The 27,380-nt window shown below is 40.0% G+C and overlaps 1 protein-coding gene across 1 annotated transcript in view; it reads right to left on the bottom strand.

Moving 5' to 3' along the window:
- spon1b (spondin 1b) overlaps nucleotides 1–27,380 on the bottom strand; it is a 128,262-nt gene that overhangs the window by 71,728 nt on the left and 29,154 nt on the right. Inside the window, exons 4-6 of the mRNA XM_085280700.1 lie at nucleotides 20,957–21,030; nucleotides 19,878–19,991; nucleotides 18,944–19,092 (exon numbers count right to left, since the gene is read on the bottom strand). Coding sequence (XP_085136826.1) covers nucleotides 18,944–19,092; nucleotides 19,878–19,991; nucleotides 20,957–21,030 — 337 coding nt within the window. The remainder of the gene's footprint in view (nucleotides 1–18,943; nucleotides 19,093–19,877; nucleotides 19,992–20,956; nucleotides 21,031–27,380) is intronic.

Genomic DNA, 27,380 nt, shown 5'->3' with positions numbered 1-27,380 from the left:
TTTCTCTGACATTCTCTCTGAAATAAGGACCTTCAAAGCAGGGAGAGATAATGCAAACACTATGAGATTACAGAGAAAGGAAAAAGCAAGAAAAAAAAAGTACTGACATTAGGATGAGAATGTCAAGAAACTGGAAAACCGATAAGACATTGGATGCACATTTTATTGCACGTAAATGCTGTGTGCTTTACATAAAGGGAATGTAGCATATGCCTTTGATTGATTGATCATGCTCATAAGAGCATGAGAAAAAGGAAAACATTTTTGGGTGTTTGGGAGGGGATGCCAGTCAGTTAGGCAGTGAGGTGTTTGAAGAAAATGAACGGGCGAAAAGGAAGCAAAAATCCCGAGAAGAAACAGTAACATTATAAAAAAAGACAAGCTGAGAAAATAGAATAAAAATAGGAAGCCACAAAGCCTTTTTGAGTTTATTCAATTAAAAGATGACATTCAAATTTAAGGTCATGGCCTGTTCCAGGAACACTGAGATTACCCTTTGTAAATAAATACGCTACATGAAAAAAAAAAAAAAAAATTAATGAACTTCTTTAGTTCCTCTAGAAATTCATTTGCTACACTGCTCATTATGTGACATCTTTTTCAGTTTGACTTTATGTATTGAATTCTATCACAGAGCCGGCAGCAACGTTGGTGAGAGGCAGCAGAAAGATAGCAGCAACAATTCTACTGCAGAAAAGGGCAACATTTCCTCTACAACATTCAAGCCTGTACAGCTCTGCTTCTCTTACCTGTTGAAAGTGAAGCTTTGGTTGTTACTATTATATTACACTGTTTGGCTGCTGGGTCATTTTCCTCGAGCTCTGCACTACCATTGTGGACTGGCTATGGAGCAGGTTAGCATATTACCTTCACTTTTATAGACGGATAGCTGTCCGTGGTCTGGAAATAGTTTGGACTTTACTGTCATGCTATAATGCATCTCCAACACATAAAATCTGTAGACTGCTAAACAGAGAAGCCCTCTCCCTCTCCCAGCCACCTCTTCCAGCTTGTCCGGGGGAACACCAAGGCGTTCCCAGGCCAGCCGAGAGATATAATCTCTCCAGCGTGTCCTGGGTCTGCCCCGGGGCCTCCTCCCGGTGGGACATGCATGACCAGGACACCTCACCCAGGAGGCGCCTAGGAGGCATCCTTATCAGATGCCCGAACCACTTCAACTGGCTCCTTTCGATGTGGAGGAGCAGCGGCTTTACTCTGAGCCCCTCCCAGATGGCTGAACTTCAAATCAAATCAAATTCAAATTTTATTTGTCACGTACACAGTCATACACAGTACGATATGTAGTGAAATGCTTGGACAACTGCTCGTGACCTAAAGAAAACAAAAAAGGAAAAGGCTATGAATAAGATAGGAAATAAATATGAAAAATTAAAAAGGGTAAATTTAACAAGGAAGGAATAAAATATAAATTAAGGTTAAAAATGAAATAACTGTACAACACAAATTAGAATGAAGGGTAAATTTAACTGGGAAGAATAAGATAAAATATATAAATTAAAGTTGAAAATAAAATAACTGTACAACAAAATACACAATACACAATATAGAACTATATAAGAATGTATGAAGAAATCTAAATATAAATAAATATATACACAATAACAGCAGCTGTACAAGTATTAACCGGAAATGAAGAATATAGTGACCAGTGTTGTGCAAAAAAACAATGTGTGCAAAAACAATGTCCAGAAAGTCCAGTGTGTGTGTAAGAACCATATGTGTGGGTCAGTACTGTGTGGTGGTGTGATTGAGAGACCGTATCGCCTGCGGGAAGAAGCTCCTCCTCAGTCTCTCTGTGTTGGTCTTCAGGGAGCGGAATCGCTTTCCTGACCTCAACAGAGAGAACAGTCTGTTGTTGGGATGGCTGAGGTCCTTCACGATCTTCCTGGCCTTGGTCCAGCACCGCCTGCTGTAGATTGAGTGCAGGTCAGGGAGCTCGGAGCGGATGGTGCGCTCAGCTGACCGCACAACCCTCTGTAGAGCTCGTCTGTCCTGCATGGTGCTGTTCCCAAACCAGGTTAAGATGTTTCCCGCCAGGATGCTCTCTATGGTGCACGAGTAAAAGTTCCTGAGCACCTTGGAGGGCAGTTGGAAGTCTCTCAAGCGTCTGAGGTGGTAGAGACGCTGACGGGCCTTTTTCACCACGGTGTTGATGTGACAGGACCATGACAGGTCCTGCGTGATGTGAACTCCGAGGTATTTGAAGCTGTCCACTCTCTCCACTGGGCACTCGTTGATGACGGGGGTCTGGTAGTTCCTCTCCTGCTTAGTGCTGAAGTCCACTATCAGCTCCTTTGTCTTACTGACGTTTAGAAGGAGGTTGTTCCTCTGGCACCAGTTCTCCAAATTCCTAATCTCCTTCAGGTAGGCCGTCTCGTTGTTATCAGAGATCAGGCCCACCACGACGGTGTCGTCAGCAAACTTGATGATGGTGGTGGAGCTGGTAGTGGCCACACAGTCATATGTGACACTTCTCACCCTATCTCTAAGTGAGAGGCCAGCCACCCTTCGGAGAAAGCTAATTTCTTCTGCTTGTATCATGGGAGCCCATCCTCCTGCAGGCCACCCGCAGGAGGGGCCTTAGGGGTTGAGTGCATTGTGTGCCGGGTGGCGGCCAGGAGTGGAGGCCTCGTCACTGGTCGCCAAGACTGGCGACTGGGACATGGAAAAGAAACTAACACATAAAAATGGCTTAAAACATGTTAATTTCCCAAAAATAAAAAATACAAATATTTTAATTATTTATTAGAACCGAGTCTATGACCCAATCATTAGCAACAGCTTTTCCTCTTAAATTTCTTGAAAAATGGTCGTCAGTCTCTTGACAGATTTGGGCTCCCATGGTTGCTTTGTGAACAACATCTAATGGCCTTTGTTACCCTTTGTACAAACAACTTTTCTTAACTTTTCTTTCTTATTTTTTATTCTTATAAGCCTGCTAATTTTGATCAGCTAAGTTTTTTCTCACTCAATACACAACAGTAGTACTTGTGAGGTCGGGCTTTTAACCAGGGACGTGCAGAGGGGGGGCTAGAGGGGCTTGAGCACCCGCCCCTTTCCTGATGAGTGCCCAAAGTGCCCTTTTGTTGAGGCAACTTTTAAATTTTTTTTATTTATTTATTTATTTTTTTTATGTGTGTGTGCGTGCGGAGTCCTGTCTGTGCCCCTCAACAATAATATTTAACTATTAATCATAGTTTTGCTAAATAAAAGGATCTGGCTTGCATCAGTCACATGATCACATTTAACCAATGATCGCCCTCGACGGCAGAACGCGCTGGTTACGAGCCGGGAACGAGCTCACAAAGAGCACGCGCATTTTAGCAGAGTGAAGCTGACCCCCCACCCACTTGAAACGTAAAGGCAAATAGGCGGAGCGGTTAGTGCTACGTTTGTGCTGATTTGTGCAGGTAAAATTAGCGTTTGTGCTGCTACGGTTTCCGAGATATTAAACTTTATTTTATAGGTCATTCAAAGGTCACCATCCCCCCAGACTGCTCCAAAACGGGCCAAAATGGTCTACTTTTTTAGTGCTACGTTTGTGCTGATTTGTGCAGGTAAAATTAGCGTTTGTGCTGCTTCTGTTTTAAAGATATTAATGAAAATGTAAAGGTCAACCAGCCCCCCCACATTACCCAAATCCAACAAAAGTGGTATCAAACGTTTGTGCTACGTTTGTGCTGGTTTGTGCTGCAAAGATTTTCGTTTGTGCTGCTATCATTTTAAAGATATTAATAACAATTTCTAGAGGTCATCAGAGGTCAACCAGCCCCCCCACATTAATTAAATCAAACAAAATGGGTGTCAATCAACTGTGCTACGTTTGTGCTGCTAAAATTTTCGTTTGTGCTGCTTCTGTTTTAAAGATATTAATGAGAATGTAAAGGTCAAAAGGTCAACCAGCCCCCCCACATTACCCAAATCCAACAAAAGTGGTATCAAACGTTTGTGCTACGTTTGTGCTGGTTTGTGCTGCAGAAATTTTTGTTTGTGCCGTTATTATTTTAAAGATATTAACAAAAATTTCTAGAGGTCAACCAGCCCCCCCATATTAATGGAATCAAACAAAATGGATGTCAAACGTTTGTGCTGGTTTGTGCTGCAAAAATGTTTGTTTGTGCTGCTAACATTTTAAAATGTTTAATAAAATAACGTCTTGATGCGTGCTTAATCATCCAGGTAAGTAAATCCCAAAAGGTTGATTCTGTTCATCTGGACATTTTCAGTTGGAGAAACGTTTCGTCACTCATCCAAGTGACTTCTTCAGTCTCAGCTGACTGTAGGTTTCCCCAACCATATAAACAGTACATTTGCATAGTGAAGGAAACTAGCGCCACTGAATGAACAATGTGCCGGGGGGTTAATTCCATGATTGTTAGTATGCAAATTCTTATGACCATTGATCAATGACAACTAATCAAAGCCTATTGATCAATGGCCATGAGTACCATTCACAGAAAGTGGGGAATGGCTACAATCACAGCATTGTAGGATGGCGAAAGATGTACCCTTGGGCCCCCCTTCTCGATCCAGAGATGGTCAGCATCCTGACAGCCCGATGGACGAAGCTGTCTCTCAGTCTGCTGGTTCTGCCCCGGAGGCTCTTCAGTATCCTTCCTGATGGCAGCAAACTGAAGACGCTGTTGAAGGGATGAGTGGAGTCACCTGTAATGGAGACGACCTTCCAGATGAGGCAGGTGCAGTAGATCTCCTGGGGAGGGAGGCAAGAGAGGTCCCCACAATGCTCTCGGCTGCTCTCACTACCCGTTGTCATTTTTTCCTGCAGAACCCAATGCAGGAGTCATACCACACCAGTGATGCAGCTGGTGAGGATACTCTTAACTGTGCCTCTGTAAAAGGTGCTCATAATGGGGGTTGAATCTCTTGTGCTTCTCAGTTTGCAGAGGAAGTAGAGTCACTGTTGGTCTTCTCCACATTCAGGGACAGGTTGTTGTTGCTGTACCACTCTGGCAGATGGTTAACTTCACCCCTGTAGTAGATCTCGTCGTGGGTCAGCAGAGTGAAGAGAAGGGAGCTCAACACACATCCTTGGGTAGCCCCCGTATTCAGTGTTCTTGGGCTGCAGGTGTTGCTGTCGACCCGTACTGTCTGCTGTCTTCCTGTCAAGAAATCTAGCAGCCCGTTATACAGCAAGGTGCTGATCCCCAGCAGATCCAGTTTGTGAATGAGTTGCTGGGGAATGATGGTGTTGAATGCTGAACTGAAGTCTATGAACAGCACTCTGACATATGAGTCTCTAGTGTTCAGATGTGTGAGGGCTGAGTGAGGGGCAGTTGAAATTCCATCATCGGTTGAGCGTTTTGACCGGTATGCGAACTGAAATGGATCCAGGTTGGGGGAAAGCAATAATTTGATTTGATGCATGACTAACCGTTCAAAGCACTTAACTTAATAATGATGGAGGTGAGTTTGACAGGACGGTAGTCCTTAAAGCAGGAGATAGATGACTTCTTGGGTTCAGTAATGATGGTGGAGGGATCTCCACACACTGTCTGGGGATTGTGTCACCACGGTCTGTAGAGTGGGCTTGTAGTCTGTGATGGTTTGTATTCCTTGCCACTGCCTCCAAGTATCTCTGCTGTCGCTGAAGCTTTGCTGTAGCTGATGCCACGTGACAGGTTTGCCCTTGCTGTTCTTAGACTCACCTAATTCCCGGCTCTGAAGGCTTGCATTTTTCAACTTTAGGAGCATTTAAACCTGACCTGTGAGCCATGGTTTCTGATTGGCCCAGACAGTGATAGTCCTGGTCTCTGTGACATCATCGATGCATTTTGGGATGTAGGCAGTGACAGTTTCTGTATATTCCTGAAAGTCTGTGGTGTTGTCGTGTGTGGCGGCCTGTGGTGGAAAAGCAGTGCCTCTGAGGACCCTTCTGGCCACACCTGTACCTGCTTGGTGACTTTGACCAGGGGCCTGTGGGAACCCATGGCACACCTAGATTTCTGCCTGTACTGACCCTTATGCAAAATAGGTGGAATTAAGACAGTTCCAAAAGCAAACACAACTGATCAGTGCTGAGAGTGGTCCTGTTGCTGAGGTTGGGGTGATCCTGTAATCTCTTATGAACGACCTCCAACGCTTCTATGACTGGGATGCAAGTGAAGACAGATGTAACATCTCTCTCTCACTGTACATGTACTGTTTATACAATTAGGGAAACATAACCTGCACAAACAAAATAATTTGCAGGACAAATGTTTGACATCAATTTTGTTCGATTTGAAGAAGGTAGGGGGGGCAACTTCACTCACGGGTGTTTATAAGGTTGGGGAAACCTGCAGTCAGCTGAGACTGAAGAAGTCACTTGGATGAGTGACGAAACGTTTCTCCAACTGAAAATGTCCAGATGAACAGAATCAACCTTTTGGGATTTACTTACCTGGATGATTAAGCACGCATCAAGACGTTATTTTATTAAACATTTTAAAATGTTAGCAGCACAAACAAACATTTTTGCAGCACAAACCAGCACAAACGTTTGACATCCATTTTGTTTGATTCCATTAATATGGGGGGGCTGGTTGACCTCTAGAAATTTTTGTTAATATCTTTAAAATAATAACGGCACAAACAAAAATTTCTGCAGCACAAACCAGCACAAACGTAGCACAAACGTTTGATACCACTTTTGTTGGATTTGGGTAATGTGGGGGGGCTGGTTGACCTTTTGACCTTTACATTTTCATTAATATCTTTAAAACAGAAGCAGCACAAACGAAAATTTTAGCAGCACAAACCAGCACAAACGTAGCACAGTTGATTGACACCCATTTTGTTTGATTTAATTAATGTGGGGGGGCTGGTTGACCTCTGATGACCTCTAGAAATTGTTATTAATATCTTTAAAATGATAGCAGCACAAACGAAAATCTTTGCAGCACAAACCAGCACAAACGTAGCACAAACGTTTGATACCACTTTTGTTGGATTTGGGTAATGTGGGGGGGCTGGTTGACCTTTACATTTTCATTAATATCTTTAAAACAGAAGCAGCACAAATGCTAATTTTACCTGCACAAACCAGCACAAACGTAGCACTAAAAAAGTAGACCATTTTGGTTTGTTTTGGAGCAGTCTGGGGGGATGGTGACCTTTGAATGACCTATAAAATAACGTTTAATATCTCGGAAACCGTAGCAGCACAAACGCTAATTTTACCTGCACAAATCTGCACAAACGTAGCACTAAAAAAGTAGACCATTTTGGTTTGTTTTGGAGCAGTCTGGTGGGGATGGTGACCTTTGAATGACCTATAAAATAAAGTTTAATATCTCGGAAACCGTAGCAGCACAAACGCTAATTTTACCTGCACAAATCAGCACAAACGTAGCACTAACCGCTCCGCCTATTTGCCTTTACGTTTCAAGTGGGTGGGGGGTCAGCTTCACTCTGCTGAAACACAAGTTAACTCAGAGACACAGACTGATGCGACAAAACCAGTAAGTAGGTGTACAGCGTACACTGTAGTGTGTAGCACCCAGGAGTATTAGCTTATTACGTACACGTTGGTAAGCTGTCTTGTTGCAACTGACGAACTGAAACAAACGAGCGTGCTGTGTGTGCAACAGCGCGACAAACATTACCTGTCCTTTTATTAACTGCACAAGTAGTGCTGGTCATAGCTGCTGGCTACCTGGCTGTCATGGGTCTGTAGCTCTGTCACCGTTTTAGGGAACATATTTAGTTTTAAAGTAAGTTTCTGGGCATTTCCTGCCTTTCTGGAGGGATTATATTTCACTAAAAAACGATCTAATATGCATGTCCACATAATAATTATTATAATTATAATATATTAAAAAAACACACGCTGTATCTTAAAGAACATACATTAAGAAGCAGATTATATTAGATTTATATTTTAAATAAGACAAAAGTTGGATTTTACAGCAGTAAAATGATTGTATCTCTACAGTTTAAAAATGTAATAAGCTTTGCCCCTGCACAGAGAGGATAGTGAAACAAATGGAATCATCATAAATACATTATTTCATATTTATTACTTCCCCCTCCTCATTGTTTTATTATTGTAGCTCTAGTAATAAATAATAATGTAAGGATGCCCATAGTATATACAGTATTCTGAAGAAGGTCTAAAATGTCACTGTGTGTGCATGTGTGTGTTTTATTTAGCTGGATTTAAAAAAATATTACTCATGATATAACATTGTGCAGACATGGCTGGTAAGGACATGAGGAGGAAACAGTAGGAGCTGTATGAGGCTACTAAAGGCAGGGCTATAACATTTTTCTGTCATCATTTTATTATAGATTAAGTGCAAGAGTTGTTAGGTGTGGATAATTAGATTATAGTTTATTGCAATACTTTACTTTATTGTACTTTATTGAGCCCCGTGGGGAAATTGCTCTCTGCATTTAACCCATTCACTTAGTGAAGCAGTGGGCAGCCATTGGGCGCCCGGGGAGCAGTGTGTAGGGACGGTACCTTGCTCAGGGGTACCTCAGGGTAGCTGTTAAGGGGAATCGAACCCCCGACCTTCCGATCATGGGGCAACCACTCTACCTACTGAGCTATCCCTGCCCCTAGCAAGTTGCAAGTTGTGCCTTGTTCTCAGATAGACAGCAAGTGGAGAGTGATATATGAAATGATGGGAAGGAAGGAAGAAGAGAAGCAAAGAGTGATTCACAGGCAGAGCCGAGTTTATGTCACAGTTTTTTGTTGCCTTATGGTTCCAAGCGCTGTCACCAATCTTTGCATTTTGCTATTATCTCATGACACTTGTTTAATCAGCTACCATCTCTCCTGTGGACTTTTTAATGTCTACAGTCTCAGATCAACACAGCCCTGCCCTTCCCATATTAGATTCTTGATGAATGTGTGTTGTTGTTATTCAGCATGGTTCAATGTGCCCCTTTTTAACTTTGAGCACCCGCCCCTTTAAACCTCTCTGCACGTCCCTGCTTTTAACATCAGAGTTGGAAAAGCTGAAATAGCAAAGGAAGAAAGTAACCTTTTACAGCAGGTCAGCATTCCCTTTCCCCCACTCCATCCCAACTTTTCACCCTCTCTGATACTGGTTTTGCCAGAGGTCTCTTCCTGTTAAAAGGGACTTCTTCCTCGCAACAGAAAGACTTTTAACCTACAATATAAAGCACCATGAGATCACTGTTTTTGTAAACTGATAATAAAAAAATTTAAATTGTATTTAAACTGAACTTTCAAAAAAAAAGTATAAAATTTCCTGACATGTTTTAAGGATGGATGAAAAAATTTAATAATTAAATTTTGAACAAAGTGGACAAAAAAGAAACTGCAAAGAGAAACAAAAAGCGAGACAGAAGATAAAAGTATAAGATAAGTAACTTAAGGAACTAAAGTTTTTCCACTTTGAAGAGGGAATGGGGAAAAAAAGAAAATAGATATTAATAAAGGCAATTCCTAATGAAATGAAATAATGAAAATAGGTTCAGACTAGCAGCAGAAAGCCACAAACCTCTTGCCATGACCATCCTCTGTGGCACAGAGGTCACTGTGACACATTTCAAACTTTTTGTGAAAGTGAGATTTTAAAAGCGTCACTTTGGGCAGAGAAAATGTCAGATGCAGTTTTCCCCAGGGAGATCTGATAGGTAGTAGCTCAGGGCAGTAAATGGTCAGGTCTATGGCTCAGGGCAACGTTTGGAGCGAAAACCTGTGTCTGTGACCACCTCTGTCCACCTCTCTTTATACCCCTGCCTCCTTTGTGTCCCTGTTTTAAAAGGAAAAAAAAAAAAAACATGGATTCTGGCTGCTGCCTACAGTGCTAAAAGCTGAACAAAAAAATGGTTTCCACAACAACAGCTGTAGTCATAACACACAGTGCCCTGAAGCGCTTGCTGAGCAATGCATGCGGAAAGAAGAAGATTGCGATTCACAAATCCTTTCAGAGGTAAGCTGGAGTGTACAAGTAAAATCACCATTAAGGCAAAGAACGAAATTAAGGTAATTAAAATGTGACCAACACTTCTTCATTTTAAAGTTGATACAAATTTCTTGTTGGCCAGCAGCTCTTGACATTTCTCTGTCTGATCTTGACGTGATCACAGCTGGTTGAGAGTACGTGGCATTTCAGTGGAAGTAATAATCAGGTAGCTGCAGGTTTTTTTTGTGTCCTCTATCGTGAGCTGTGGCATTAACAAGGATGAGAACGTAATCCCTGGCCAGCAGCACTTTACATTTTACAACCTCCATTCATGTGATGGTTATAAACTCTCTGCCTCATGTGACATTTGAAACCAATCAATAATTAAATGCGGCGTGTAATTTTGTTTCTTGAGTTGGAGAGTGGTGACATTAAAACATACTTTTGGGTCCCAAAGGGACAAAAATCTCTCATACTTGTCTGCTCTTAACCTGCTGACATGAGTGATTTTCACTTTAGTTCACTAAAGTAAAAACCAGACACTTAGCATTATTATCGCAGTGGTGGCACCAAAGGTTATTTAGGAATCATTTGTGGATGATCAAGAATTTGTAGCATATTTAATAAGCTGCCCCATACAACTTGCCAATAAGAAGATTCCACGTCTTTAAACAGGATTTAAACAGCCAAACCATAAGCGAAACGTCAACATTAAAAACACACACTGATCAGATTAAAACTACCTGACATGGGATTACACTGTGCAGTGATTATCACTGTTTCCCGACAGTAAGGAGGTCCAAACCCAGTGGCTCAGTGGGGCCTGTGTGGAGTCTGCATATTTTCCTGGAGCCTGCACTGTGTTCGCCCATAATAAGGGTGAGTCCCGCCTCTAGCCTCCGAGCTCAAGACCTCCAGAAACCCCAAAATGGATATGCATTATCTCATTACAATGCCATGTTCTGCTGGGAAAACTTGGACCCTTTGTCTGGATGTCACTTTCAAATGCATCACCCAAAGTTTGCTGCAGACCTCATTCCTCAACTAATGTCTCTGTAGCCAGCATGAGCAGAGCATGTTGTCATTACAGTGGCAATTCCCCTTAGCAGTGAGCTCTCCCATTAGGATAACATACCCCATCACAGTGGAAACTTGCTGGTTAATTTATGAATGAGAAAAATCAACAAAAAACACAAGGTGCTAATCTAGTCTCCAGATCTCAATCCCATCGAGCTTTAAACAAGCCCAAGCCCTCACAAAGCCCAGAGATTCCATGTTCCCATCATCACTCCAAAGCAAACACTGCATCTGTGCTTTATCGCTAAAAGGATACAACAGCTGACGGTAGCACAGCACCCCTGAATTTCAGGGATTTCACATTTTGCCAGGTGAATTGCGTTTTGATAATCTTGATAACCATCTATCAACATATGAACATATGATTCTTTTATACTTCAACGTTTCTTAATTCGTGTTGTAGTCTAAGAAGCATTTTGTAAATCACCTTTGATTATGTTGCATCCACATAAACAGTCTGTGTGAAGTACAAAAGAAGGAATGGATAACATCTTTAGCTTTAAAAAATGTTTCTGCATCCACTAACAGTGAGAGAGTGCCAGCAACGCGTGTGCTTGCCACACCAAAAGCCCTGAAATATTGTCCAGCGTCCCCAGAAGCAAAGTCAGCAGGTGACCGATAATGGGTTCCCAGATTGCATCGTTTGTAATGTAGGCAGCAGGTTTTGTGAAAGTGTTCTAATTCAATGCATTAATCACAACAAACATTTGCAATACAAGTAGTCAGACCAGGTAAAATGTAGTTATACACACATCTGTATTAAACACATTGTGCTGTGGAACTACAGAGCTGGGCGATATAAGATTTTTTCATTTCACGATATGTTTTTTTCATTTCAGGCAGGCGATAACGATATATCACGATATAAGCCAAATAACTATATTTGTAAGATTTAAATGTGCCGTTGCTCACAAGTAAAATGTGAAATAATCAGCAGCTTGTTTTTATTTAAATATTTATTTCCCATAATAAGTTCAACAGGGTAGATGTACTTAAGGAACATGAGACTTTTTCAGATAAATAAAGGCAAATATTGCAAACTACACAAAAGGCAGCCGCTAAAGCGTTTAAGTTTCAAAATAGAACAACCAAAACAGACTACTAAATTGTCAATTCTACTTGGAAACAAAATATTAATTCTAAAAATAAATCTTAGTTTGTTTTACAGAAGAACAGACAAAATTGACTAACTTTTGTCAATATCAAATAAACTGAGAACTAAAAGGAAATTCTCAATCTCTCCTTGTTGTATAGCTTAGCTTTTCCAACAGTTTTAACAGTTACTTAAAACAAAAGCCAAATGGCGAATTAGCGCTTCCAGTGAGAGATTGAGCATGCACCGGTTTATTGTATTTCCAGACTTGCTTTCGGCACAATTTACAGTGCACGCTACTCTGTTTTTTGTCAGACTTGAAATAGCCGAAATAACTTCACACTACGGAACTTCTATGGCTCTTCCGTTCGACAATCTCTCCAGCATTGGAACCATCATCTGTTTTCTCTTCGGTAACCTTCGGTCACATTCTCGGTTGATTTTTCTCTAGTCGGCACACTCATTTCCTCCATTACCCGGGCGGCACGGCGGCTGGCTGCTTCCCAAACAAATACACATGTGCGGCTTGGCACTTGTGCTGTACGTAGCAAGTCACGTGACGTGACGCTGCGGCTTTGATTGGTTGCTACTTAATTTGGATTGGCTGTTCTTTTTTTTTTTTTTAAGAGGACAAGAGCGGTGAGGTCTATCGCAATAGTTTAATTTTTCTATCGAGAAAAAGTTATTTCGCAATAGATATCGTTATCGTTCTATCGCCCAGCTCTACCTTATGGTGATTCGCATGTGTTACCAATTAAATTCCTTCAACTTGCATTAAATATATCCTAATATTGCTAATGATGCTGATTAAACAAACAATGGAATGGCAGTTTTAAAAAATTTGAATAAAATCCTTTAAACTCTACCTGAGTGTAGTCGTAGGATTACAGGTACTATAAAAGGTCTGCAGCTTATTAACTTCAGTAAACTGCCAACAGCACTTGAGGTTACTGGCATGTTTAAATCTGCAATATAATGCTCTATGTGCACTGTGATATGAGCAAATTTTCCACAGGCTCATGCATGTTGGGCTGCGCCCGCAGGGCATTTGTGCAAACGGGAGTGGATGCCAGGTGCAGGAGGAGGACGGACGGCAAGATCGGCAAGTTCAGCTTGACCAAGCAGGTAAGTCGTGTCTTTAATGAACGCAGAGGCCTTGTGAAAAAATGTCACAGCTGTTCACTCTTTTGTAATGCGACACACGCGGCTCTGTCAACATCATATTTAGCATCTAAATGTTTATGTACAGAAAACCCTGTGTTTAACTTTCAATAGGTTATTAAATCTCATGTCAGTGTAGGTACATCATCACAGTGAGAGCCCTGAGGTCTCATCTCCCCTCCCCGGCCTGTCTGTGTCTCTGTCTGCCAGTCTGCTTGTCTTGTGCCGGGCTTAGGCGTTTGTTAGATGGGGAGCATTGGCTGGCGCTGCGATGGAGAGGTTGGTCTTAAGGCTTTGTCCACACATCACCACAGCTGATTGCTCCTCTGGATGGTTGGGATTCTCAGCTAAGACAGGGATTACTGACCCATGTCGGCTTCCCACCTTTACAGCAGCCACTTCGATGTTCACCCAGTCTGAACCTTAATGCCCCAGCGAATTGAAAGAAAAATGTGTATGTGTGTATCTGTGTTTTACTTTTCTTGTGCCTGAAACCTTGGAAAGTTAACTAATATATATTTTTGAAACAGATACCCAACTATACATAACCCAGCTTAAAATAACAAAGCACAGGGCCCTGTGTGGTATTGGTATTTTGGTACCAAGCACATTTTTTGAGATTGCAGCTTCAAGCAGGATAATGTGCCATGTCGCAAAGCTCAAAGCATCTCAGACTGGTTCTTTGGACAATGAGGTCACTGTATTCAAATGGCTCCCACAGTCACCAGATCTCTATTCAATAGAGCTCCTCATGGATGATATGGAAGATTTACAGAAAAGTTGCAGCAACTGTGTGATGGTGTCATGTCAATAAAGGCCAGGATTGTTGAGGGGCCAAGGATGCTGTATCTGGAACACAGCTCATGCAACAAACTCAAAATCATCAGTTTACTGTCCATAGCAATTTACTCTTTACCGTTCACCTTTAGGATATTACTAGGATATGAAATCATTCTTTCAAACTGAAAAGAAGGAAAAATGTCATTCATACTTATCTGCAGTTTAACATGTATAGTAAACGCCAGTATCACAAAATTCCGTTCCAAGCTGAGTAAAGCAGATGTTCTTTCTTTTCATCAACATCTCTAGCAGTGTAAAAATGGGCTGACTTGGCTTATGATTAAAAACTAGCGAATCGACAACCTCAAGCAAAGTACAACAACAAAAGAGCAACATGAAAGAGGTGCCATTCTCCCTCTTATGCGTCAGTGTAACATCAAAACACATTTCAAGCTGCTATTTTGAGGCACTCAGTAGGTGCATTTAAAACTACATAAAAATTCATCTTAGTCAGTGCACATATAAATGAGAGCGTTAGAAGTTTTCCAAAAAAAACAAAACAAAACTGTACCAGATCCTGATCATTTGCTGATGATTTGCTGTTTACAGCACTTCAGATTTAGGTTTGTGATGCTGACAAAAGCCAAAACCAGAAACAGACACTTGGCATTCAGCACATATTGTGGACTTTTCCTTTGGAATCAATTTTAAATACTGTACAATACATAAATATCCGTTTCACTGCCACTTATTGAAGTAGTGTAGCCGCTCTGTCTCAGCTATCCAAGCTCACACTGGATGAGGAGCAGGATACGACTGACACGCTGCCAGTCCAAAACAGCGCAAAAGTAGCTTTCAAACAGGATGATGATATGGACCATGGGCAGTCAACAAAGTGTAACACACTGCAACTTCAACCACTGCATGCTTGAAAGACCAGCTAACAAAGGCAAGTCATCATTTGGGGAAGGCAAAATAAAGAAAATGTTGATAATGTGTTCCTGAATTCACTGAATCATATAACACAAGTATGGAAACACTTTTAAATCCAAGTGGAAATGTCAGCTTTGTGTTAACACTGTAAATAAAGGCATTTAGCATCTGTTCCTCCAAATAACTCTACAGATCTTTTAAACTCTTTAGAAATGAGAGACAAAGGTACAGAAACCAAATGACATTTCCATAAATTTATACCATATTATTAAATTTACTAGTATACATTACTAGTACAATTATAATATATTCTTACTGTATATGACTATTTTCATTTTTTGTATTTTTGAACTACTGGGTTGATACTGTATTTAAATATTTTTTAACTTATATATGTTATAGGTTTAGTGTATCTTAACGGATATGAATATAAAAATCTTAGATAAATAAAAATAAGCCAGCCTAGCATATTGAAAGACTGAAACACTGCAGGTCTACAGTACATTTTCACATGAACAGGACATACCGATTAAAAAAAAAACAACCTTTTGAATCATGGGCGTATTAGAAAAAGTTTTTAAGACTTGGTACAAAGTCCAGCAACTTGATAGCTGACATTCCAGTGTACAATCGGGCTGTTTCATCCAACAGCTCAATAGCTAACATTCCAGTCTACAGTACACAATCAAGCCATCTCATTCTACCATGAGACAGGCTGAAGTTTTCATTGTCTCAGGGTGGTTATTAGCCCCAGAGACAGACAGAGCCAGCCAAGAGAGGAGTTAGGGCTGTCTGTCAGCTTATAATGTCTCCACACAACAGCCCAAACCTAAACTGACAGGCACACACCACACTGACAGCCCACCAGCACCACGCTATTGTTCCCTCGCAAATGGCCAGGACGCACCTATCAGTGCCCACAGAAACAGCGTGAGGCAGAAAGAAAACACGCAGAGACATCCATATACTTTAGGTCAAAGCAGTTCACACAAGCAACATTAATGTAACATTTCAATCAGAAGACAGAAGACTAAAATGCACTATCACAGTAATCACAGTTTTATAACACACTAACATACTGAACATTAATGTTAATGTAAACTGAAACACTGTGTAAACTAAAATGACTGCCAGCTCTTTTGAGAGATGGACAAGAGAGCTTATACTATTTATATTGAATATTTCTGTGTAAAATAAATGCACGTTATAAAGTGTTAGTGGTATACAGCAAAATAGGCTCTTTTAATGCAGTCCAACGTTTTTGCTATGTGCAATCACTGACATCATTTTATTTTTCCCCAGTCTACCTGTTATGACATCTGTTTATTATAACCTTATTTTGTTTCCACAGTACATCGTGTGATTCTGTGCTTTAGACCTGAAAATTCAGTTTGACATTCCCTTAAAGTTTGGAAATATCCTATAATCAGGTCTTACAAATCAGCTCTTTGCTCCTTCTATATTTCTGGAAAGCAAACAGGGAGACAGGAATTAATGAAAGAAACGGCTGAAATAAACTAGAACTATATCATTGTATTATTTAAAAATTGTATTTATTAATTCATTTTTTGCGAAGAGAAGCCTTCACAAAATTCCTAAACAGTCACACCTGCATTGCAGGCAAGGGGAAGAAAGGGCATTGTGTTCATAGTAGTGGTGCTGGACAGAGAACGATGGGCTCCAGCTATTCTCCTTAGAGCAGGATTGCTTATGTAACTTTAATGCACTTTAGTTATAATTACATAAAGTTATATTCTTAACATTAATCCTGTTTTCTCATCCTCTGTTACTGCATAATGATTATTGGCAAATGACGCTGCAACTGAGGCTATATTCCCCAACCAAAATAAGAAATAAAAAACAGAACAGGGAAATGGAAAACGAGATTTTTAGGTCCTTTCACCAGAGTCAGAATCAAATGTATCAGATTTCCACCACATGCAATCCACTTTAAATCTTTACATTCAGCAGCAGTTAGCTACCTGTGTAGCCAACACAACAGTTACTTGTACCAGGAGCTTAAATGGAATTTCATGGTAAGAAGAATTAATCTAGACTGGGGGTTCAGCGCTTGCAGGATCCTGCAAGGGAGCCTTTGGGCTTTGTTACCATTAGTGCCTTACAATGACCCAACCTGCTGCTGCACTCGTTCATCCAGGAGTGGTCGATGGACCCCTGCGGGGGATGCAGCGAGATGATGTAATTTTATTGACGTTATAAGATAAAAAGAACTCAACTTTTACTTTTCTCTTGCGCTTGAAAGTCTGTGACCAATAATACCCTTAATGTCCCAGCATGTAAGGCAGAAGGACTCATCAGACACTTTTGCATTTGCTTTTTAACCCTACATACAGAGAAGAACCCAACAATCATATGACCCCCTATCAGCATGCAGTTTGGCAACAGTGGGAAGGAAAAACTCCCTTTTAACAGGAAGAAATCTCCAGGAATCTCTTGAGTAATTAAAGAGTCTAACTTCCAAATAACTACATTTTATTCACAAATTTTTGCTTAATTTTGCTGCTGTAGCCACAGAGCCCCTGATTTCTGAGAAATTCAGTGATTTAAAAAGTCTTTTTTCTAAACACTACCCTTTTTCTACATTTCAGCTATACTTTACTAAATCAAAGCTAAATACTTGTTTTGACACAACAGAGCAGAAACACTGTGGACTGCAGAGACACAAGCACGAGTCATCAGAACGGAAACTAAAAAATCTAAAAACAAAAGTCTGAATATGATCTGGTCTGTATATGATTGGGTAAAGATTTTGGCTTTTATAGGCTGGTTTTCAGAACCTTTTATTCACAAATTCATCCATATAAGATTTTACATGATGAATGGAAAAATTGAGGATAAAAATAAGGTCTTGTGCTGATTATAAATGTCTGAAATGCAGTTCTCAGTCACGTATTGCAGCAAGTAAACTCCAAGTGAATGAATGAATATCATTTATAGACGGCAGGTTGAATTCTAATTCAGGATGAAGCTATGCAATTTGCAGTTGAATCCTTCCACGCCACCTTATAGTTGCTGGGACTAATCCCAAGATGTAAAAATCACTGTTCCTTTAAGAATTGCAGTACATAAATGTATGAAAAAAATGCCTTTTGGTAGTCCAGCATATAGCTATAGGAAATTATATATTATATTGACAGACATCCAAGCATTTGGGTTACACACACACACACACACACACACACACACACACACACACACACACACACATATACACACACACACACACACACACACACACACACACACACACACACATACACACACACACACACACACACACACACACACACACACACACACACATGCTCAAGCAAACCTGTCAGCTGTGTCCTGTGATGCACTCTTCTCTATCTGCGCTATGTTTCAGTTTTGCCACACGCACACACGAAGAAGAAGAGCTGAGACAACAGCTCGTCCTCCCAGTGTGCTATCCAGTGAATGCCTTCCAAAAATATCCGATCCCCTAAAGGCATAGTTCAGTCAAAAGAAGTTTGCTGATGGTTTCCAAAGGAATCTGATTTCATGCAGTGGCTAGCATTAAAAGCTGTCAATATGCATCTGTTTTAATAAGCAGAAAGATCATAGATAATAATGCCGAGACATGATGTGGAGATGGGAGTGTCACTGTGGTGCTGCACGTTCATCAGCTGCAGCTTTGAAAATGCGTGTTTGCTCAGCGTGCGTGTTGGTGTGTGTGAGCAATATTTCAGCTTGTTCTTCGAGCAACCTGTCATTAATCTCACAGTATGTTGTAATAACCCTCGAACCTGAGCGCCTCAAATGATGATTATACCATATACACTGTTATGGTCTAGAATTGGTGGTTTTTATTTATACTTTTGATGTGTCGTGCCACTAGAACTTTTAATCCAACATGATGGGAAAGGATCATATGAAAAGATAGGAAAATAACACTGACACTTCAAAAACGGAGTGGGTGAGAACCCACAGAGAATCCGTATGATGGTAATCCTACCTTCTGTCGAATCTCTTCTTCCATCTTGATGGGGGAGCCAAACTCAGCCACCTGACGGACTCCCTCACTGGCATAGCCTCCGTACTCCCACAGCACATAACTTCTGGAATGGGATGCACCAATCAGAGCTGACCAGTGGTTGGCACGTCCTACAACACAGGAAGTCAGGAACACTCTTAACTCACTGAAGCTTATGACAACATGTTTATGATTTTTTTTTAAAGAAAACTTTTGTTTCAGTTCTTTCATTCACTCATCCTGACTCTGTGCTCATGTTTAACATCTTTAATTTATTTCTACTAGCAGTTTCAGTTACCAGAAGTTACCACAATTGGTTAAGTTACAGTTGTACACGCGTTATGTGTTGGACTGTGTACAGAGACTTAGTGAAATCTCGTCATTTACCACGAGGAAACCTTTATAAGCCAAATACTATATAGACATATGTCATCTAAACCTTCATAGAACACAGACTTGTTTGTTGTGTCTATACCAGTGTACTTACACTTGCCAAGTTGTGAGTGTATAAGGCAAGCATATCCTAAAGCTGAGTTATAGGAATGCTATACACTTCATATCCTCAGTGGCTGCCATCTGGGCTACACATCAATCACATTTCAGACATCAAGATGAAGAAAGCGCTAATTCTACCTACCTAGCTAAAAGTGATTTTTATCAAGCAGAACATGTAAACTGGATTCAAACCCAGCACCTTCCACCTATTTATTCACTTATTTATTTACTATGAGCTGAACTTAAAAAAATGTCAAAATGTCAAATTATCAAACAGTTTTTTTATCGTTTCTGTCATCACGCTGCCATCTTACAATACTTTTATACATTTTTCATGCAGACCTACAGAGCATTTCCAGGTACCACAGTGCACTGTGTACATGTATGCATCAGTCAGAAGATGTTGAGAAGCTGAACTCACTTGGATAATCTTTAGGATGTACTTTCTCCGACCAGTTTCCATAAAAGGTGAGTCTGTACTTGGCGGTTCCACAGGCACAGCACTCAATGGCAGGAGCTTGTGTAGCTTCACCCTCTACGAGGAGACAGAATGCGACGATGACAGCACAAACAAAATGACACTCGGGTGTAAAAATTTAAGGTTAATCGGGACGCAGGGCCCTGATTAATCCTAAAAAACACATTTCTGGAGTAAACAAACAGACACACCAACGTGCAAGGTTTGATATAAATGCACACCTGCATAAATTACCTGGCAACTGACAATTTGGAATCACCGAGAATGACACAAAATTACATCCCCGGAATAAACCGGTATTAAAATGACACATTAGCTTTAACTCAGGCTTATAAATATTCAGATTTTGCCCAGGACCAATGTTTTGCAAAGGTAGGTCAAGGGGATTTCTTGAATATTTATGAATCACCAAATTATTAAAAAAAGAAAGCCTCACTTGACAACTAAGTTATAGCAGGATGACTCACAAGACCTAACTTACGTCAGCAAATTGAAACAGGGCGGCTTGATTGGCTTGCATAATAGCCTGGAAAATTAGATTTCGGAGAGGTAAGGAGGATTTTATGAAAGTAAAATTCCCCTGAGATTAAGTTTGAGAAACCACTCGTCCAGGCTCTCTTTTTTTATTGTACAATAAATGTGTGCATCAGAGCTGAGAGAGTCCTGACGCCTTATTGTCTCGCAAGAGCGCAGTGTTTATCAGGCTGGCTGTGAGCTTTAGGAAGCTAGAGTGCCATTTTTCTCTGCAATGAAATCACAGGTAGCATGAAAGCAGTGGCTGGGCTCTGCAGCGAAACAGAAAGCAATATTTAAATTCCCATGACATCCAGGATTTGTTGTCCTCACAATTTTCCCCAGCTGGCTTTGTTGGTTTGAGATTTTTTTAAATATAGTATGAAATAAAGGGAGGTAATGTGCTCCAAAGACGGAGGGGGGGTAAACTACACGTAGAGCACAGGACACTAGCAACATGATACGCAATCAAGAATGAAAAGAAAGACTGGATGGGCAGCTGTTATTACCTTTCTCGCACAGTTGAACGGTGAGAGAGCCTTCATCCTGGAAATAGATGACTCTCTTCTGGACAATACTTGCCCTGGAGACACAGAGAGACATGTAGTGAGAAAGGCAAAGAAGCAGAAGAAAAGTGAAAGAAAACAGAGAGAAAGTTTGATTGTGGGAGGAGTGCAATAAGAGTAGTAGATGGTTAATAGGTGACCGAAGTGTTTTTTCCACTACATGATCCATTTAATCTTCAGCGGAAGGGGGAGGGTGATGGGCTCCCCGAGGTTAGACAGGGAGTACACATCTTTTCACAGGAGCAACGTCCTATTCTCCAAACCCCATGATACAGTCATCCTGCTGCAATATGAAATGTATCACAGCAATCATGCCCATGGACATGAAGAAGAGAGAGCAGGAATTACAGTCAGAGAAGGAATATAGATCTTTCCATGGATTTTAGATGAAGCCCGGTTCTAAGTTATGAGCTAATACTGGCTGAAAATGAAACTCCCCCAGTGAAAATAGGCTGTTTTACCAGTACTATTTACATTTCTCTTTAGGAGAAAGGAACTGCATTACTCACACTGCACAGATAAAACTCTGTGTGCTCTGGCACTGCTATTGAATCTCTGAGGAAAAGGACAGGAAAATAGGATGAAGAAATTGTTGGAGGAACACTAAGGCATGATGGTCTTACAACACTTTTGCAATAGATTTGCAACAGTTATATAGAGTTCGAAATCATTCCTATGCTCTTATATATTTAGTACAGCTTTTCATAGATGAAAAATTGACTATCACGAACACCAAGCTGCTGCCATTACATTTGCAAACTACGAGTTAAGACACGTTTTATCCTTGATAAACTTGTTCTTCCCAATAAAACTCGCTAAACTTACTTTTCCAATGTCTTGGTCTCTGGAAGGGCATCTATCTCACACTGGGTGTGTTTTCACACAGCTAAACTATTGGTCTGTGAAATGGTTCAGTGCAGCATAAAAGGACATCTTTGTAGGCAGGAACAGGTCAGAACAGATCAACACATGGTTATGGTTAACGAAGCTCTCACACAACCTGCAAGTGACATTTTAAAGAAACTGTTCTGACCAAGGTGATCATTAACTGGAATAATTCACAAGACCCTTCTAAAGAGCATAACTTGCCAGAAAAAGCCAAAAAAAGATATCAAAAAGTTAAGAAGCATAACTGCTTTATGTAGTTTATTATGAGAGGATAAGAAGGTTGATTATCTCTCCAGACAAACAGATAATTGAATAAACAATGTTTATGTATTATATAAATTTTATTTATAATTAACTAAATCACTATAGTTTTGCTCATCAATGGCTTTACATACATATAATAAATGTACTCGAAGGAACCAGTTGCCAAAAAGAATGAGACACATCATTTAAGACACACTACCCTTGACTTGAGAGGCAAATAAATAAAAAAAATATATATATAATTAGGCATATTGTTGACAACAGGTCATTGTTAACAAGTACAGAGTAATGAATACCAATGTCAAATTTCAAATTGCATTTAAATATTTGATTACAGTAACTCTGATTTTCTTCCTCTGCCAGAAAACCAGAAAATCTTCCTGGTCAAATTTTGAAGGACAGGAAAAAGAATGAGAACTGCCTTGATGATCTTGAGTCCTGTGGCTTTGCAGTGCTTTTTCAGTAATTCATGTTTGTATTGCTTGCACATAAAATAAATCACTGGATTAGTTATAAGTTATAAGCTTCATATTTTTTCTCTGACTAAAAAAACCAGAACGACTACATTTTAATGGAAATTGTGTCGATCGGATGCAGAGGCTTTTAAATTATAAAATGTAATTACTTGCATTAAGTTTGTGGGTCTTTTCTTTAATGTCTGATTTTAGTGTCTTGGTTTTAATATCTGCTCGTTAGGTAGGTATTCAGGTTTCAATTTGGGGATTTGGATTTTTCCCTCTAACCTTTCCACTCGATATCCATAACGTTGACACTAAATGCAGCCATTTTTCATTCCTCTTTCATACATTAAAAAAAAGGTCTAGCAGAAAACGAATGGACAGTATGTTACTGCTTTGCATTAACCTCTTCCTAACCAGGGATAGTTTTGTACTCTCCAGCGAGGCTTCAACAGAGACACAGAGAAGTGGTGCAGAATTTGAGAAAAACAAAAAAAGATTTGTTTTGTGTGTGTTCAAATCCCCCCACAGCCCCACAAATATGATTTTCAAAGGCCAAAAATCACACACATCAAGAACCTCATAAAAGCAACTAGAGATGGACCGATCCGATATTACGTATCGGTATCGGTCCGATACTGACCTAAATTACTGGATCGGATATCGGAGAAAAATAAAAAATGTAATCCGATCCATTAAATATCACGAAAGCACCTCACAAAACTTGCAACACACCGTAACTCACCTCAGAACGTTAGCACGTCGGAGCAGTATGCATCACGTGATAGAGCGGCTGTGGCATGCGGGACCTGTCGGTGGTCTGGATAGCATTTGGAGCTTCGCTAGCAACCCGGCATTTCATCTCCGACAAAGTTATCCCCGAGAGAAGTAAAGCAAGTGTGTAAGTCCATCTCTGAATGTTTGTAAAGCATTCCTGCGTTAAGCTTAACAAGCGACTGCCTCTCCTGCTGCTACTTCAATCATGAAACTGCTTAAATGATCAGCTGATCGGCTTTTCTGTGCGAGTCCGTGTCTCTAGTTTGCTTTTGGCCCACTTTGCACCAGAAAGAGGAAACCAGCGGCTGAACAACAGCAGCACGTTTAAGCTTGATCAGCTGTTGTTAGAATGTATTTATTATTACTTTCTACTCGAGGATCTTTTTCTATGTAGCTGACGCTGGTAACTGTGCAGGGGCGGATCTAACAAAGTTTAGCCAGGGGGGCCGATAGGGCATTAACAGGGAAAAGGGGGCACAAAGACATACTTTTCTTTCTTATTCTCATTTAAAATGTCTAGCTTTTAATAAATAATTATCTGACACCCAAAGTTTTAATTTGATGTAAAATGAATAGAAGTCAATTACTGTATATAGTAACTATTACGTCTAATATATATACCCTAGTAAGCTATAGTACTTTTTCCTTTGGGAAGGTACCATCTGTGCAGTCTGCAATTTTGTTGAAGAAAGATGTTGAATCTATTTAATATTTCTTGAAAAATAATTGATTTCTGTGCATTTTTTTTCACACTGCATCAAATTAAGGTTGATTACGTCGATTAAGCATCATGAGGTGGAGCGTGAGGGGTGGTTCCCTATTTTTTATTTATTTATTTTTGTTGTTGCTGGGAGTTGGAACCCTATTAGTTAGGTTGCTTAATATTTATGCTAAGTACTCTTTAAAATACCAGAATAGGGAGGATGGTGCAGGTTTAAGTTTATTAGATTGATCAGTATTGCTGAACTATGAAATATTTTTTTTTGCATACAGGTATAACAGAATAGCTTTAGTGTAGTTGTTGTTTTAAACTTGAGTATGAACTTATACAAAATGCAGCAAGATATTTAAAAAACAGTTTTGTTGATTAAAAAACATTATATCGGATTCATATCGGTATCGGCAGATATCCAAATTTATGATATCGGTATCGGACATAAAAAAGTGGTATCGTGCCATCTCTAAAAGCAACACATGTTGATTGCATAGATTGTCCTGAGAAAATGAACCAACTTGATTGTGCATTATGGGACTGAAATTATACAAGCTTCCCCCCTACACACGGAGGTAATCAAGCTTCAGTCATGAAGCCTAAGGTTCTGCAGATATTATGCAATTACACAGCATACACCCATTATTATCCTAAATAATGTCTCACAGTAGCAGGAATTTCACAGCGACTCCACCTCATATTGTAGAGAGACATAAACCGAAAGAAAGTGAGCTGAACAACAGTGACGGTGGAGACAGAGGAGGGACGGGCGATATTAAGTAGGAGTTATCGGTTATATTGCTCCTATAAATCTTACACAGGCTAAATGGTGCAATATACCCTGCAACACGGGTTGACTGCCTGGGCATGAAATTGAAAAACAAAAGTGAAATATGCTGACTATTATTTAGGCGCCCTTGACAGATTTAAAGTAAATGTGTTAATAGTTTGACTGGCATTAATTATCAGTTGGTTAAATGTATAAACAACAATATATCTGATAATATGAAAAGATACATTTTAACTTGCCTCCAGCTACACTTTCCTCACTTTATAATATCCTCCCTCTACTAGACGTACATCTTCAGTGCAATCAAGTCTGCATGTTTATTCAATTTAGTTGCAAAATTTTGTCAATTTCAGGCCAGTGCAAGCTCAGAAAAGAGTACTAGAGATGTGTGGGTGGAAACAAGTTGTAACACTGTTGCTGCTTTTCCCGCTGGTCCTAAAAAGGTCAAAGATGACCAAATACAACATTCCAGCAGTGTACAAATAGGGGCTATATGGTAGAATACACACTATAGGCACCGGATGAAAACTGTTGCAACGTATCTGCTGGACAATTTATGCAAAACGCTAAAACTACTGTCGGTAGCTGAATGATGACATTTTTTCAACGTCACCTGTTTAGTTAACACGTGTAGTTCTGCTGTTCTCTGCGTACCACAATTATTAACACGCCTTACAGGCAGGTGGCACAATAGTGTCAGTCTTTGTCATACGTTTTACGTGAATAAAACATTTTAATTTTTTTTAATGGGAGTGACCTTTTAAGTCTGGACTCCTGCAGCAATTATGTTACGGCCTTTCTAATGATCAACAGTCTCTTTCTCCCTTTATGTTGCTGAAGGTTTTTCCTTTCTCTTGTCTTCCATGTTGGGTCTTTGTTCATTCTTGGCTCCCTTTCAGGCTACTTCCAGTTTTATTTTGAAGTTTAGGGCATCCACCTCTTCTTTATTACCTTTCTCTTCCTAGTGCGTTTTTTGTCCGTTCTCTGCAGCCCCATAGGCTGTCTACTGAACTACCTCTTATTTTTGCATTCCCCATTAAGTTTAGTTCAGGCTTCCTATTTGTCATTTCTCTTGTTTTTCTTTGGTTTTTCTTTGTTCTCAGGTTTTTACGTCACCTTTGTGCAGGTTGTGTTCAACACCTTTTGAAATTAGGGGCAGTCTGCCTTCTTCCTTCCGTGTGGCTCATTGAAAGATGATTCTAACACCACACTGGCACTTGTGAATACTGCAGAAGTGAGCATTTCTGTTAGTGAGAAAGTTTTACTTATGGGTTACACATCCGCTGACCTTTAAGCAAAAAAATGAAGAAAAAAAATCACTGATGCACACAGTCTGCATTTTTGCTACAGTTTCCAGCCTTCTATACTCCTGTCTGGCATTTCCTTTTCCTTCATCTCTCTTCTCTTCAGGTTTCTTATTAATCATACTTCTAATGTCTGCTCACTCTTCTTCTGGGAGGCTTTCATTGGCGCTCCCCGCTGAATCTTTGGTATGCTGTTTCGATTCATGTGGGGAGAGCCCCAGGTGGCAAAACCAATACATACAACTGTGCAACTATTCACACAAAAATATCAATTTCACTGCATGATAAATGCTCGATAGAACAATAACAAACAACACAGAAGTAAGGAGAGGAAACTCAACTTAGATGAAAAGATCAAGAATCAATTATCCTGTTCAGTTCTACTCTGAGCATTTATTCAACTATAAGCAAAAACTGTGTATGTGCAGGAAACAATCCAATAAAATGTAAGGCATAAGTTACATAATGATGTATTTATGTTTGCAAATAGGAAGCTGTTAATTGATGAACAAGGATGAGAGCGAATCCATAAAAATATGAATTAACCATTCAGTGCTTGTTCTTTTTTATTAAACGTTTGACGAAACATCGTTTTGTACAAGAGTAATTATGTTACAGTTTGCAGATAAGCGACTATGAATCGCATTGGGTGCACCAGGAATAAATTTTTTATTATATAAGGCTGCATTTGTTGGTTTGTTTAAAGTGGAAGTGAAAGCAAAAAACATGTCTGTAAATTGAGTTCAACTTAGTAATTTAAAGGGTAAGAAAAACGCTGGAGGGCATGTCAAAGTGGGTAAGTTCATTTCATACACTTAACTCCACAACTCTAATGCCATCATTATGTTTTTTGGGGACCTCTGGCCAATTTAAATGCCCATTGTATTAATGAGAAATTAAGTGTTGTTTTTGAGCTGTGTGTTACACGAAGCACATTACAGCGAGGATCGTAACTGAAGACGATCCTTGACTGCACTATGGTGGATCTGGTGAACTCAGGGAATAACCAAAAGGAACTATATAAACCATTTTTTACTATAAATTTCTGAATGGGAATTATTTGAAGTCCATCTAATTGCTGTAGCAGCCTATACCGAAAACTTGTTAATACAAGTCGTTAATACGGGGAGTTATTGTGATGTCAGGATTCACCACTGCCTGCCTGTGGTGCTGG

The sequence above is a fragment of the Mchenga conophoros genome, linkage group LG7 (genome assembly GCF_057382185.1).
Source record: "Mchenga conophoros isolate Kocher_MC1m ecotype Shallow Benthic linkage group LG7, M_conophoros_male_GT1.1, whole genome shotgun sequence".
In the NCBI taxonomy this organism is placed as follows: Eukaryota; Metazoa; Chordata; class Actinopteri; order Cichliformes; family Cichlidae; genus Mchenga; species Mchenga conophoros.
This window is presented reverse-complemented; position numbering and strand designations above follow the sequence as displayed.